At 47.8% G+C, this 16,474-nt stretch overlaps 1 protein-coding gene across 3 annotated transcripts in view; it reads left to right on the forward strand.

The window, feature by feature from the left end:
- The first annotated feature begins 9,245 nt into the window (after positions 1-9,245).
- Actn1 (actinin alpha 1) overlaps positions 9,246-16,474 on the forward strand; it is a 93,944-nt gene continuing 86,715 nt past the window's right edge. For all 3 annotated transcript variants that reach the window (XM_076850325.2, XM_076850323.2, XM_076850324.2), the window contains exon 1: positions 9,246-9,633. In XM_076850325.2, the coding sequence (XP_076706440.1) occupies positions 9,529-9,633 (105 nt within the window). In that variant the 5' untranslated portion in view covers positions 9,246-9,528. The remainder of the gene's footprint in view (positions 9,634-16,474) is intronic.

Here is a 16,474-nt window from a genome sequence, read left to right on the forward strand (position 1 = left end):
ACAAACCAAGCCCCAAGCCCCTGCACCTGTTTTGATTATAACCCATCACACAGGTTGGATGTGAAATTTTCCAAAGATGGTATTATGTTGTCACTCAGAAAGTTTGTTTGTTTGTTTGTTTGTTTATTTATTTATTTTTAGGTGTAGATGGACACAACACAATGCCTTTATTTATTTTTTTTTTTTATGTGTGCTGAGGACCGAACCCGGGTCCCGCCTGTGCTAGGCAAGCGCTCTACCCCTGAGCCACAAGCCCAGCCCACTCAGAAAGTTTTTGAGCTGGGCACGGTGGCATACACCTATAATCCCCAAGGCTCAGGAGGCTGAGAAGAAGGATCTCGAGTTCAAATCCAGCTTCAGCTAAGGTGCTAAGCAACTAAGGGAGACCTTGACTCTAAATAGAAAAAAAAAAAAGAAAGAAAGAAAGAAAGAAAGAAAGAAAAAGAAAAAATAAAAAAAGAAAAGTTTTGGATTTTGGAGCATTTGAAATTTTGGATTTTCACATTAGGAACACTCATCTCACACTCTTGGCTAGTGTGCTCTTGAACTCTTAGGAAGAAAGAGCCTGTTAGCATCACTAGCCATAAAGAGACTGTTGGCATCACTCAGTGAGGTGAGAAAACTCAGGAAACAAGGAAGAAAATCTCCAGATCTGCAGCTAAGGAGCTCACAGTGCTTTTAGTTTCCAGAATCTTGCAGACCCTCCTTGCCTTTGTTTTCCTGCAGGGCCTTGTGGTACCAATGTCACACAGTAGGTCAAGCCGAAGGAACTAGTAGAGTTGAAATGTCTGCTGCGTGCCGGCCCTGGGCTGACACTCTACCTTCTTTCTGTCACCTTGCCTGTCTGTCCAGTTCATTTTTGCCCTCTCAGACTGAACCTGTTGGTGGCTGTTAGATGTTTGAATTCTAGGGGAAGAAGCCCCTGATCTGGGGACACTGGCTTTGAGAGGACCGGGGATTTTTTGGAGCCCGCATCCTGCCTGGAGCAGGATGAGCGTGGGGAAGTACTCCCAGAACTCACAGGGAGTATGTCCCGAATGCTTCCCTCTTTCCCAGGGAGTTGGGTCATCTACCCCAGAACGAGATTCTTTAGACAACAAAGCACCTGTGGCTCTGAGTGACTCACTGAAGCAGCTGCCCAGAGTGTGGGAGATGGATGAGGCAGGCGTCTGAGCTGCTGTGGAGAAGCTGGGAGTCGGGGGTAGGTGTTTTTCTCTTCCTTGGGCAGCTCCACAGAAAGCCCCCAGCTGGTGGAGGAAGCCATTCCAGTGTCCTCCTCCTCACCACCGCCCTAAGGTTCCTTTGTGATTGCACCCAGAGAAATCCAAAGAATGGATGATAAAAGGACACCAAAGCCTGGGCCTCTGGAAAGAAGCAGTCAGCATTGTTTCCTAGGTAAGTTGTTCCTACTATGTCCATTTTCCATCTTACCTCACTCTACTTTGGCTGTACATGAACACCCAGGTATTTTTTTTTTCTTGCATTACTAGTGATTGAACCCTTCATGCTGGGCAAGTGCTGTACCACTGAACTATAGCCCTAGCTCAAACAATATATATTTTTCTTTCTTTCTTCTTCTTCTTTTTTTTTTTTTTCTTTTGAGATGGATTCTTGTTCTGTTGCCCAGGCTGGTCTGAATCCATAAACTCAAGTGATTGTCTTGCCTCAACCTCCTAAGTAGCTGGGAGGCAGCCCACCACACCCAGCCAGGATTATTTTTAAAGAGCTGTTTTTCTTAAACTTTTTATTGAAAAGTCATCTCAAAGCTGAGTGCAGTGGCACATGACTGTAATCCCAGCAGCTCAGGTGGATGGCAGGGAGGCTGAGGCAGGAGGATCTCAAGTTCAAAGCCAGCCTCAGAAACTTAGTGAGGCCCTAAGCAACTCAGTGAGACCCTGTCTCTAAATTAAATACAAAAAAAAAGGACTGAAGATGTGGCTCAGTGGTTAAGCACCCCTGGGGTTTTTTTTTTTTGTTTGTTTGTTTTGTTTTGTTTTGTTTTGTTTTGTTTAGAAAGGAACTGGAGTGGAGTCTTTGAGAGAGAGAGAGAGAGAGAGAGAGAGAGAGAGAGAGAGAGAGAGAGAGAATTTTTTAATATTTATTTTTTTTAGTTTTCCGTGGACACAACATCTTTGTATGTGGTGCTGAGGATCGAACCCGGGCCAAATGCATGCCAGGCGAGCGCGCTACCGCTTGAGCCACATCCCCAGCCCCAGCACCCCTGGGTTTAATCCTGCTACCAACAAACAAACAAAAGTCATCTAAAACATATTTGCTCCAGCTTCCCACCAAAGCAAGCCAAACCCAAACAGTTCCTATCAGGACCAAACAGCCTATCCCAACAATCATCCATGGAATAGTTATTAAGCATATGCTATTTATTCTTAGAGAGACAGGACTTCATCTGTGTTATTTGGTCTTGTATCTTTTTAAAAAAATATTTGTTTCAGTTGTAGGTGGACACAGTAACCTTTTTTTTAATGTGGTGCTGAGGATCAAATGCAGTGCTTCACCTGTGCTAGGCAAGTGCTCTGCCACTGAGCCACAACTCCAGCCCTTGATCTTGTATCTTATTTATTTATTTTTATTTTGGTGGTACTGGGGATTGAACCCAGGGCCTTGCCCATGCTAGTCAAGCACTCTACTGCTGGGCTACATCCCTAGGCCCCTGCTCTTTTTCTTTTTTTTTGTTATGGTGATTGAACTCAGGGCACTTGACCACTGAGCCACATCCCTAGCCCTATTTTTTATATTTTATTTAGAGACAGGGTCTCACTGAGTTGCTTGGCACCTCTCTTTTGCTGAGGCTGGCTTTGAACTTGTGATCCTCCTGCCTCAGCCTTCAGGGCTGCTGGGATTACACAAGGTGCCACTGTGACTGGCTAGGCCCCAGCTCTCCCATCTTATCTTTGCTTCAATCACAGTGTCAGCACAGAGAAGTGGCCTAATATTTTTTGAATGAATAAAATGAATGAATTTGGGGAAGTAATAAAATATGCATGTTGTTGTCCCCTCCCTCAAGCAGAGGACAGAGCCATGAATCAATGGCAGCAGGGATGGGTGTTATTTATTCAGATGGCCAAAAAGCATATGAAAAGATTTAACCTATAAAAAGAGACCACTATTTACCCACTATAATGGCTCATTTGTTTGTTTAGTTTTTTTTTTTTAAGAGAGAGAGAGAGAGAGAGAGAGAATTAATAATATTTATTTTTTAGTTTTTGGTGGACACAACATCTTTATTTTACTTGTATGTGGTGCTGAGGATCGAACCCAGTGCTCTGCGCATGCCAAGCAAGCGCGCTACCGCTTGAGCCACATCCCCAGCCCTGTTTGTTTAGTTTTTTAATTGACAATACTAGGTAGAAGGAGGATCTATGGAAATCCTCATACCCTGCTGCTAGGAGAGTAAGTTGTTACAGCCAATTTGAAAAACTGGCAATATTTACTAAAGTAGAACATATGCCTACCCAGTGACCCTGGCAACTCCATTCTTAGGTATACGCTCAAGAGAAATGAATGCATATGTTCATAAAAATACACAAAAAGTGTTCATACTAGCTTTATTCATAGCAGCTCCAAACTGTAAGCAATGCACCTGCCTATCAACTTGGGGTATATTCATGTAACAAAACAAACAAGCCCAAACAAACAAACAAACAAAAAAACCCACAACCAAAAAAAAAAAAAAAAAAAACCTACTGATATAAACCACAATGTGAATGAATCTCATAGACATTTAATTGAGCTAAACAATCCAGAAATCAAAGTTTACATATTTATATGAAGTTCAAAAAACAAAATAAAAATAATTATTTATGATACAAAGTCAGAATGGTTGGTACTTGTGTGGATTGAGAGTGGATTGATTGGAAGGGGCATGAGAACCTGAGGTGCTGGAAATGCTTCATATCTTGACCTGGTTGGAGGTAATATAGATGTAGACACGTGTATGATTTTATGGAGTTATGTGCTTAAGATTAGTGCATGTGATTAATACACTTTATTGTATGTTATGCCCTAACTTAAAAACAAAAGGATGTTATAAACATACCTTAACATTCCTATAAAAAATTGAACATTTTTAGTGGTCATGTTTCTTGTATGTCAGGACTAGGACTCATATCAGCAGTGTCACATCACTAGTGTGATTGTGCTAGTTAGAAGACTGGTCAGTTCATCCATTCACCAGCTTTGGCCCATTAGGGCCTCCTCCCTTATTGAGAAGATCAAGACCCTCAGTGATGTTCCCACCCACTTCCTGACTCCCTACACGCTATCCTCACAGCCTCACCAATTCTTACTTCTCTCTTGGTTTCTCAGAAGACCAGGGTCTTTCTTCTTATTCATGATCTATTCTTTAATGGGTCTCCTTGAACCCAACAGAGTCCTGCCTCAAGGACTTCATGCTGTCCCTTTCTTTCTTTCTTTTTTAAATGGACCACGGTTCTTTTTTTTATTTTTAATATCTATTTTTTAGTTGTAGGTGGATATTGGACATGATATCTTTATTTCATTTTTACATGGTGCTGAGGTTTGAACCCAGTGTCTCCCATGTGCTAGGCAAGCGCTCTACCACTGAGCCACAACCCCAGCCCCACCCCTAACTTTCTTTTGCTTACATTGTCAACCCTTTCCTCTCAACTGGATCCTTCTTCTCAGACTATAAACAAATCCGGTTTCTCCAATTCTAGAAGAAATCCTCCTTTGACCACAGTCTCCCTCTAGCTACTACCTATTATTGTTCCCCTCGCTTAAAAAAATCTTTTTTTGGTTGTTGATAGATCTTTATTTTATTTATTTATCCACGGTGCTGAGAATTGAACCTCACACATGCCAGACAAGTGTGCTACCGCTGAGCCCCAGCCCCAGCCACCCACCCCTGCTTTTCTTTTTTTAATATTTGTTTAGTTGTAGATGGACATACTACTTTTATTTATTTAATTTTATGTGGTGCTGAGGATCGAACCCAGTGTCTCACATGTGCTAGGCAAGCACTCTGCTACTGAACCACAACCCCAGTCCCTGATTTTCCCCCTTCTATATTAACTGTTTTCATTATTTCACCTAATTTTCTTCTTCTTCTTCTCCTTTCTCTTCTTCTTCTTTTTGGTACCAGGATTGAAGCCAGGGGTGCTTAATCACTGAGCCACATCTCCAGCCCTTTTTGAGACAGGGCCTCACTTAAATTGCTGAGGCTGGCTTTGGACTTACAATCCTCCTGACTCAGCCTCCTGAGTCACCAGATTATCGGCATGTCCCACCATGCCCCTCTCTCCTACTGCTTCTTAAATTCACAGCTTCAGCCACTCCTAAAATCCACAGGCCAAGGCCATCAGTGAATTTTTCACTGTCACATCCAAAGAATACTTTTTTAAAAAAGATATTTATTTTTAAGTTTTAGGTGGACACCATATCTTTATTTTACATTGATGTGGTGCTGAGGATCAAACCCAGTGCCTCGTGCATGCTAGGCGAGCCCTCTACCACTGAACCACAACTTCAGCCCCTCCAAAGAATACTTTTTGGGCCTTACTTTCCAGACTTTTCAGATATAGCTGATATTGCTGGTTCCTCTCACTTTGAAATCTAATTCCCTTGACCAGCTCAACACAGTAAGTTCTAGACTCTCCTTGTTTCTGAGTGATCATATCCTCTGTGTCTCTTTCAGGGATCTGGTTCTCTAAGTATTGCAGGTCAGAGTTCTGCCTTGGTTCTCTTCTCATCTTCACATGGGCATCCTTCATGATCTTTTCATGGTATCAGTACCACCCATGTGCTGCTGGCTGGGTAGCTGAACCTGGAATTCTAAGGGCACTTCAAATTCAGTCTGTTTAAACTCAATTCAAGATTCTGCTCTCAGGGCTGGGGATATAGCTTAGTTGGTGGAGTGTTTGCCTAACATGCACAAGGCCCTGGGTTCAAAATCCCCAGCAAAAACCACACACACACACACACACACACACACACACACACACAAGATTCTGCTCCCAAACCTTGTCTTCTGTTCTGTCTCAGTTGGTTGTACCTCTTCCATTCTTCAGATCACCAAAACTATAAACTCCTGATTAAAGCAGAGTTTGTCAACCTCAGCACTACGGGGATTTGGGGCCAGAAAACTCCCTGTTGTGGGAAGGTGGGTCCATCCATTGTAGGATGTTTAGCAGCAACCCTGACCTCCCCCCACCTGAAGTCAATAATAACTCATCTGCTGTGACAATCAAAAATGATTACACGTTGAGCCAGGCATGGTGGTGCACACCTGTAATCCCAGCAGCTCTGGAGGCTGAAACAGGAGGCTCTCAAATTCAGTCAGCCTCAGCAACTTAGCGAGGCCCTAAGGAACTCAGTGAGACCCTGTCTCTAAATAAAATATAAAAAAGGGCTGGGGAGGTGGCTTGGTGGTTAAACACTTTGGGTTCAATCCCCGGTAGCAAAGTCTCCCCCCCAAACAAAAATGATTGCACATTGATAAATATCTCATGGGGGCAGGTGTGTGAATATTCTGTGGTTGAGAATCACTGGATAAAGGCATGGGTCTAGAAGTCACTGTGCAAATTTGGACTAGCTACCTGAACCTTGGTTCATTTTTTTCCTCTTAGAAGGAGCTTAAATAGGATAACACACTGTAGGTAAAGTACATTTTCTTCCCATATTAGATCTCAATGAAAACTCCTGTCTCTTCCATATGTCAAATAAAATTCTTAGGTGTCTCAGTTTTAGCTCTTGAGTATTTTGTCTATCTGGATTATGATAACACCTCTGCAACTGGTCCAGCCAGCCTTGTTCCCCTTAGACAACACTGGACACAGCATATGAGCCCACCTCTGCAACACTAAACACTTCCCACCCCTGCCCCACCTGGCCTTGTTCCAGCCCATTCCAGCCCATGGGAGGCATTCCTCTGTATACCCTGCTGGTTCCTGTCCCTGTTAGCTTATGCTGTTTCTTCTGCCTGGAATGAGCTCCCACACTCTGTCTCTCATTCCTTAAGTCTCACTCAAGTTTCTCCTCCTTCAAAAAGGTAAACACAGGCCTCCTTTCCCATGCAGCTTTGTGCTCCTCCTCTGTGTGCCTATAGAACCCCCTTAGATCTCTTCCTGCATCCACTCTCTGCATCACAGTTTTGTTTCTGCATCTGCCCTTGCTGGGCTGCGTGGGGCAGAGATTGTGTCTTTTTCATCTCTATGTATACCACATCTAGCACATTTCCTAACAGACAGTGCTCAGAAATATTTATTGAGTGAATAAATAGATATAGCACCATCATTACCCTCTATGTTAGGTTTAGAGCCATAGTTTAGAAGTGGTTATAAAATAGTCCATAAATCCACTGTCTCTGTGGCTCAGAAGCAGTGCTTCCTTGGCCAGCAGCTTGTGGAAGGCACCGTGCTGATGGTGACACTTGCATAAACGTGTGTGGGTGACTAATGGTGCGTGGACCAACACTGCCAATATCTGCTTACAACAGCATCAGCTGGCTTCTCCAAGAATCAGAGGCACTTTCTTTGCCTTTTCCATACATGGCCTCTCAAGTATTTTAGTTCAGGGAATTTCCTGTCAGTGAATGTTTTCTTCTAACTCCTTCACTCACCTCTGGATTGACATATTTGCTTGTGAACTCATGTGTGTTTGTGTTTTGCAGTTGACCTAGCCATTCATTCTCCAAATACAGTTGTCCTTCCATTTTCATGCTTCTGAATCTGCTATGCAACCAACCAGATTGAAAATATCCTGGGGGAAAATTGATGAATGTATACACTTCTTTTTCTTTTGTCATTATTCCCTTCACAATACAGTGTAACAACTATTTACATAACATTTACATTGTATTAGTATCGTAAGTAACCTAGAGATGATTCAAAGTATACAGGAGGATGTATGTAGGTTTTACATAATATTATGCCATTTTATGTAACAGACTTGAGCATCTGTAGATTTTGGTATCTGCAGGGGTCTTGGAATCAATCCTCCTGAAAAGGAAGGATGACTATATAAATTAAGCCCTACCATGGTAGGTATAGTGGTGACACTGACACTTCCACTGTCCACGTGGGAACCATCTATTGAAGAAATGACTACTGATTTCTAGACTCACCATCCCACAGGGGAGCCCATCTGGATGTGAGCCCTGCCTCTCCCTGGGAGCTATCATGGCTGGACTAACAGGTTTCATTCTTCTTAGGTCTGAGAAAGGCCATCCAGGTTCCAAGCAGCAGTATAGTCAATCTTGTTCTCCTTCCTCATCCAGTAACAGTAAGGCTTTGTTTATTGGGCATAAGGTTACAGTATTGGCCTTCGGAGTCCTGAGCCTGCTAAAACTCTTGTCCAGCTCAGCTCTTCGGACCTTAGTTTCCTCATATGTCAGGTGTGTGTTTATGGCAAGGGGCTATGCTGTAGGGCCCTTCTTCCCAGTTTTTAGGGTGGTGCTGAGGGTCTGTGTGAAGGGGAAGGCCAATCAAAGATAGCTCCAGCCACAAAGCTTGCCCGCGGGAATACCGGGGAGCCGGGCAACGCAGCCTCCACCCAGAAAGCCCGCGGCGGAGCAGTCCCCCGAGTCTAAGCGCCGGCCCGTAGAGGACCCTGTATGGACGCGGGAAAGCTCAGTGGCCTCAGAAAGACGTTTATTGGCGAGAAACCTGGCTCCCACAGGGCTGGGATCAGCCGGGTCGCCCCGGGAGGGGCGGGGATGGTGGTGGAGTCAGGAAATTCCCAGGAAATTCCTTTCCCCTAAGGGGCCCCTCCCCGCCCCCTTTCCTAGGGTGCCGACTCGTCCAGACCAGGTTCCCTGAGAAGGAAAAAATAAAATGCTCCTTTGGTTTCTCCGCGCTTCTCCAGCCCCCGCCGGGCCGGGGGTTTGAAGCACGCGTGGGAGCGCAACAACGCCTGTGCGCCCAAGTTCGGGGCCTTCTCCCGGGCGGGGAATGGGTCCAATTCCCGGTGGCTCCCGGGGTTCCCAAGCGCGCTGTCGCTTGGTCCCCGAGCTCTGGAGGCGTCCCCGGCTTCGGTCCTGTTCAGCTTAAGCTGGTGTCACATGAGCCGCGGGTGAGTGGGAACCCGGAGAGTGGGCGGGGGCGTGCGCGCCGGGAGGGGGCCGCCTAGTCCACCTATATGCACCGCAGCCCGCCTGACGGATGCCAGGAATTCCCAATGAGAGGCGATGGGGGGAAGTTTGGGCAACTCGGTCTGGCCAATGGAGAACCTCGGGAGGGCTCTGCCCCTTTCCCCCGCCCCCGCCCGCCTCGGCTCCCGCAGCGCGAGTGTGTCCGCCGGGCTCAGTGTGCGTGGAGACCAGGTCCGAGCGCCCGCCCCGAGGCAGGCAGTCCGCGAGCTCCAGCCGCCGCTGTCTCCGCCAGCACTCGCAGCCTCCTCGAGCAGCGCCGCGGCGGAACCGGCGCAGGGGAGCTAGCCCGGCCCCGCCAGCCCAGCCCAGTCCGGCCGACTCCCTCCCCACGCCGGGGCAGCCGCCGCCGTCGCCCGTAGAGAAGGTGGAGGAAGAAATTCAGCCCCTACCACGCGCACACCATCATGGACCATTATGATTCACAGCAAACCAATGACTACATGCAGCCCGAAGAGGACTGGGACCGGGACCTGCTTCTGGACCCGGCCTGGGAGAAGCAGCAGAGAAAGGTTAGCCGCCCTCGCCCTCCCACCGCCGCCCCCAGCCCCCAGCTGGGACCTGCTCTGCTCTGCCTGCCGCGCTTCGGGCTCCGGGCTCGGAACGGGTTCCGGGCGCGCACGGGCGGGGGCGGGGACTGCGCGGCCACCGCGAGGTGGGGTGTTGGGTTACAGGCTCGGGGCGGAAGCTGGGAGCGCCCCTGCCCCAGAGCCCGCGAACGGCGAGCTCCGGCACGGGGAGGTGGCGCCGCCGGCGGGCAGGTCTCCTTGAGGCGGGTGATTCAGGCCACCCGACTACTGCTGCCACCATCCCCGCGTAGGCAGGGAGCGGAGGCGGTGCTCCTGAGGTTGGGGCTGAGACCCCAGCTCGGTGGCTGCCTATGGGTATCGGTTTTCCCTTCCCTTCCCTTCCCCGCCCCCTGGTCGCCTCCATATGGCGTGCTGTGGCAGCGCGCTTCCTGGGCCGCCCAGGGCTCAGTACCTGAGGGGCCAGCTGCCCCCGTCTCTAGGCTCCCTAGCTCCAGCTCGCAGGCGGTCGGAGAGCTAGCGCTGGGGGGCTTGGCGGCGGTCTTCGGATCTGACTGGAAGTGGACCTGCTGGAGTGTGGCTGGGGCCGAGAAAACCTGGGGGGCGTCCGCTGGCTTTCCAGCCGGCCTTGTGGGGGCGGGGTCAGGACCGAGAACCGTTTTATTGCTTAACTCTGTGGGTCGGTAGCTGCAAGCTTTGCGTCTGCGTCCTGTTACTACCATACCTGCTCTTTTCCTGGGAGGAAAGCTAATTTGATTCGAGTTGAGGGTCTCTAGAATGAGTAACAGTCTCCGGAGCTATCTGGGGTCAGTGGGGATCCCTGCTTAACCACGGAGCTGCGTCCCTGGCGCCGTGTGCAGGGTACGCGCTGCGCCACTGGGGCTTGGGGCTGGGAAGCTGGCGATGGGACCCGGGCATAGTGGCTAGTGGTAGGAAGAGGTCAGAAACCACTCTTGTTGGAGGAGGGCGCACCAACCCCGCCGCTGCTTCCTGCCTGCTCTGTGAGCCCTTGCCCCAGGCAGCCACGTACCCTGAACCCCACCCCCCCAGCTGCCCGCTCCCATCCGGTCCCTCCCGGTTTCATACCCCCCTCCCCCGCTGATCTGGGAATGGGGGGGGGCAGGATGGCGCGTCCCTCTGGATAGTGCGGTTAGGGCTGGGCTTAAGGGAGAATGCTCATGTCCAAAAATGGTAACATTCATTCCCTTTTTTAAACTTAAAAGGGGGGGAGTTTAGAGAGCCGACTGAAGTTTTTTTTTTTTTTTTTTTTTTTTTTTTTTTTTTTTTTTAGCCAAAGGCATCCTGTATTAGCTCACTCAGGAATCCTAAGCCCTGAAACCGTTCCCTTTTACTCACTTCATCAGACACGCAGAGGTAATTTGAAACACACCACAATGGGCTTCCTCAGACTGGTGACCCGAGGTCCATGTGCCTGGGCTTCTGCTGGGCCTGGCACTAGAGGACATCAACCTGGGAAGATTCCCCTGGCTCTGAACTGACTTCTTTGTAATTTAGCAGTTGCTTAAACACACCCTACCCATCTTCCTGTCAGCTTCGTAAGGGAGAGCTGGGGGCTGAGGGGCTGTTGCCAGCCCCCCCCCCCCCCTATTTAGCTTACTTCCTGGGACCATTGAGCTGTTGATGGAACTGAAGGTTGAGTGAGCAATTTGGAGATCTCCATGAGGAATAAGGCTGGGGTGGGATGCCCCTCTCTCTCTCTCTCTCTCTCTCTTTAAATTTTTAATTTCAAGGTAAAGCCTCCTTGAAAATAATTTTTTAAAAATATTTTTTTAGTTATATCTGGGCACAATACCTATTTTGTTTATTTGTATGTGGTGCTGAAGATTGAACCCAGTGCCTCACATGTGTGAGGCAAGTGCTCTGTCACTGAGCCACAACCCCAGCCCCTTGAAAATAATTTTAAATTTAAATCTAAATGGGACTGGGGTTGTGGCTCAGTGGTAGAGCACTCTTATAGCATGTGCGAGGCCTTGGGTTTGATCCTCAGCACCACATAAAAATAAGTACATATAGGCATTGTGTCCAAGGGTGACCTTTCTTTTTAAAGAAAAATTTTAGTCTAAACGGATTTTAATTTAAATTGGACAGGAGAAGAGGGATTAGGATGATGGACATTTTGGGATCGTCCATGGGGAGTAGTAGAGAAGTCTCTGCTTGAAGCCTTAACTTGTGCCTGGGATGGGTAGGAGTGATAGAGCTTTCTAGGAACCTGGTCCCTGTAAGGGCTGTGAGACCCAGTTCCTGGGGGACAGAGAGGCCCCTTGTCCTACACATAACATTCAGTTTTACTGAGTGAATGAAGGAGTGCAAAAGTAACCCATCAACTCTCACCAGGGTCACACTCCCGTTCTCACATTCACCTAACAACAGGATTAATTCCCAGGATTCTGAGCTGGTAGGAGCAGATCATCTGGGAAATTTGGTCATCTAGGAGGCGAAGGCAGCAGTGTCAGGGGCTGCAAGGGCTGATGTGTGCCAGGCACTGTTCTAATCATGTCACCTAGATTAGTTGTACCCATCAGCTCTGTGAGCCAGGCACACATGAGGATGAGGAAATGAGCCAGAGAGGGGAAGTAGCCAGTCCTGAGCCCAGCTTCTCCTCACTTGCCCCTCCTTTGGGTGGAAGGAGGCAGTACAGCAGGGCCTGGCATCCAGAGACAGGATCTCTGGACCAGGGGCTCTCACCTGCTTTGTTAGGGTTCCTGGCCAGAAACTGTCAGAAGTGTCTCTGGTTCTGACTTGGAAAATCAGGTCCAAGTTTCTTTTTTTTTTTGGTACTAGGAGTTGAACTCAGGTGTGCTTCACCACTGAGCCACATCCCCAGCACCCTTTAAAAAATTTTTTTTTTTTTTTTTTTTTTTTCATTTTTTGAGACAGGATCTTGCTAAGTTGCTGAGATTCTCACTAAGTTGCTGAGGCTGGCCTTGATTTTAAGATTCTCTTGCCTTAGCCTCCCAAGTTGCTGTGATTACAGGTGTGTGCCACTGTTCCTGGTTTGGCCTAGGTTTTTTTTTTTTTTTTTTTTTTTAAATTTTCTCCTGCCATTTAATTGTCTGTCACCTTTTGTGGGCCTCGGTTTCCTTTTTGGCAGAACTTCTTTCCTGCACGTATCTCAGCATCGTGATAGGGATATAAGGAGTTGATATTACATAAGACTTAAAGCTACTTGTAGGTTTTAACACTCTCCAGGGTCCACAAGAGGACAGAGACCAGTCATTGGAGAGGGAGGCAGAGGAGGTATGGGAGGTAGGGCACTGTACCTTGGAACCCAGGGTTACCAGGTAGGAGACTGAAGACTCTGTTTTTACCCTTGGGGCAACCATGGCTATTTCTGAGACTTTGGGCAGTCACTTACTTCTCTGAACTTTCATTAGATTGTTCCACAGATGGCTTTGTGAGCACTGACTCTGAGCCATGCATGGTTCTAGGTGCTGGGCGCAGGGCACTGAGCAAGACAGACCAGGTCCCTGTTTTGGGGTGCTTCCATTATTTTTCCTTGTTTGTAAACGGCTTCATTCCTGCCCTGCCAACCTTCCAGGGCTCTTGTGGAGTTTTGATTAGGCAGTACAGTAGGAAATACTTCATTGATGGAGTTGAGGCCTGGTGCAGATGCAGGTGGGAGTCTAAGCAGGCAGGAGGCACAACTCAAGGAGCTGCCTGGGGTTGGCTGTGACTTGTCCCTTCCAAGAATATTTTAGTACAGAGTTGTTCAGGCTGGTCTCCATACCTCCAGACCCAGATTGCAGTGCTCTGGGAACAGAGTATGTGAAGTAGAGGAGCTTCCTATACTTGACTGACTTCCAGAGTCTTCCCGATCTTCCAGGCTGAGTTCTGAACCATCTTTCCTAGGAGCAATTGTTCTTTTCAGGATCCCGGCTCATTGTCTCATGGATCTTGAGTGTGCCTGTATGTGTATGTATGTACATGCAGGTGTCAGGCAGACAAAGGGAACGTAGACTAGGAGCAGGAGCCTGGCTCTGTACTTGTGACCTCGGGCAGGTTCTTCTTGGAACCATCAAGTCCTTATGTATAAAAATGAGTTGATGTATGTTGATTGGAGAAGATGTGTAAAATGGCAGCTGTGCTGTAAAATTGCATTCTCCCTTTTGCCTCTGAAGTCCTGGAGATTCTGGTTGAACGTGTGTTCCCACAGGTGCCAGCCTCAGGGCTTCTTTATATGGAGAAGCTTAATCAATATTTGTAGAGTGAATGGATGTTGAAACAAAGAGGTGGCCTTGGCAGGTGAATGAAGATGGCTGTGGATTAAGCCCAGACCCTAATTCTGTATCCATGCCAACCCAGGTCATAGGGAGACAGGCTTCGTTCGTTTTTTTTTAAGAGAAAACATCCAGGGCTGGGGAGCGCGCTTGCCTGGCATGTGTGCAGCCCGGGTTCGATCTTCAGCACCACATACAAACAAAGATGTTGTGTCTGCCGATAACTAAAAAAAAAAAAATATTTTAAAATTCTCTCTCTCTCTCTCTCTCTCTCTCTTAAAAAAAAAAAAAGAGAGAGAGAAAACATCCATGTATAACTTCATTTATAAGCTCCAGTATTTATAATTACTTTTGTTACACTTATATTCTGGTTATCTTTGGTTGTGCAATAAATTTTAAAACTCAGTGGGTTAAATCAACAACCTTTTTTTTTTTTTTGTAGATGGACACAATGCCTTTATTTTATTTATTTTTATGTGGTGCTGAGACTCAAACCCAGTGCCTCCCATGTGTTAGGCAAGCGTTCTACCACTGGACCACAACCCCAGCCTATAACAACCTTTTAATTGTATCTCTGTTCAGTGGGTCAGCAATTCAGGTGGACCTCAGAACAGCAATTCTCTATTCCATATGGAATTGCCAGAAACTACTCAATAGGGTGCAGCTGGGAGATAGGCTGATCAGGAGAGTCTGGGGTGAGGCCTCCTGGCTTAGGCTCACTTCTGGACAGGAGACCATTGCAGGACATAAACCAAAGACACAAATCAAGGTGGAGGGCTGCAGAGAGGAAGGCCTACTGTGGATGGGTTTACCTGGGGAAGGACAGGACATCCCACACCAGGGTAATGCCTGGTGGAAATGAAACCTGAAAGAGAAAAAACTGGGTTTTCCATCTTGAGACTGTTCTCCACTCCTGATGGCTTCACCCCATGCCAGTGTCCTTGGCACCGAGAGACCCAGCCTGTCCTGTTCTCTCCTGAATTCCGAGTGCCCATCACAGGGGCAGCACTGTTGTAGGTGGCCTGGTTAAGAAGTATCACTGAAAAACTGGATAAATGGCATTATTTCTGGCTTCCAGTCCCAGGCTGGGGATTGGGAGTGGAAGTGAAATGCTTTATATTCCAGATCAACTACCCTATCCTGGGGCTGCATCCTGATTACAGCCTCCTCAGATAAATGTGCTCTGGGCACACTGGGGAATCCAAATCTTGGCTTTTCCATTGACTGGCTGGGCTCCGTTGGGCAAGCCACTTACCTCTCTGTGCCTGATGATACCTTTGGAGAAATGGAAATAATATCGTTCCTGCCTGATACAGTTTTGGTGGAGGTTTAAGGGAAGCTATGTTTGTAGGAGAGTTAGCATAGCACCTAGCATATAGTGAGTGCTCAATCATTGTTAACTCTTTGGAGAAACCAGAGTGCCTATGGCTTTTACCCAATAGGCAAGACATAGACTATAAACCTATCTTTAACAAGCCAGGTTGGCTTGAAGCATATGGGACTTGTGTTGTCCTTCGTCTCTAACCCTGAGTTCATTTCAAGTCACTAAACCCCTCTGATTGTACAATCTCTTCACCTGGGGAATGAGGTAGGCTCCCTTGCTTGCCCTTTCCTACTTGGTATACAGAATGAAGGGATAGATGTTCCAAGTGCTTAAAAATTGTGTCTGGGGACAGGCATGATGGTGCACGCCTATAATCCCAATGGCTTGGGAGGCTGAGACAGGAGGATCATGATTTCCAAGCCAGCCTCAGCAATTTAGTGAGGCCCTAAGCAACTCGGTAAGACCCTATCTCTAAATAAAATACCAAAAAGTGATGGGGATGTGGCTCAGTGGTTAAGCATCCTTCGTACACGCCCCCCGCCCCCCCAAAAATTATCTGCTTATTAGGGTACAGGAAAAATGACCATTTGGTATAAATGACCTCTGTGTGCCAGTTAGCCCAGGAATGTGTAGCTGAGGGCATTCTTTGGGTCTTGCCCACACTTTCCAGCAGCTTGTCCAGCCCCACTTTACCCAGGACTTGATGCAACAAGCCTGTTCTCCACCTGTTCCACGTGGTTGTGCTGAGAACAGGTGCCCTGCTGGTTGACAAGTTATTGGGAGGGTCAGGGGCTGGACCATCAGGCTTCTGGGGCCAGTTGGCCCTGGGTCAGGCAGGTAGAAGATAACCGTGCACCAGATTTTCCAGTTTTGAGGAATGGCAGCCCTCCAGGGGCCCTCCAACGGCCTCAGTGTTGCTGAGCACTGGAGTTGGGTGTGTGGGAGGGAGGCTGGCAGGCTCCTGCAGGCTGCGTGGTCACTATGTGGCCTTCTGAGGAAGAAAAGGAAGAAACTTGTTGGCTTGAATCTCACTTCTTGGGGAGGTGTTGCAAGGCCCCCTGTCTTTCCATCTTCTGAGGGAAGGCCTGGGGCTGGGCACCTGGCCAATAACCACAAACCGTAAATATGGCTTGAGGACTTGTCACACAAGACATGGTCCCTCCTGTGGGTCTAGAGCCAGGGTGGGGCAGCCTGAGATGTGACCTGGTCTCATGGCCATGCTTCTGTGTGGCTAGAGGAAAGAGCCCATCCAGCTCCTTCCTAG

Source organism: Callospermophilus lateralis, chromosome 3, assembly GCF_048772815.1.
Source record: "Callospermophilus lateralis isolate mCalLat2 chromosome 3, mCalLat2.hap1, whole genome shotgun sequence".
Taxonomy (NCBI): Eukaryota; Metazoa; Chordata; class Mammalia; order Rodentia; family Sciuridae; genus Callospermophilus; species Callospermophilus lateralis.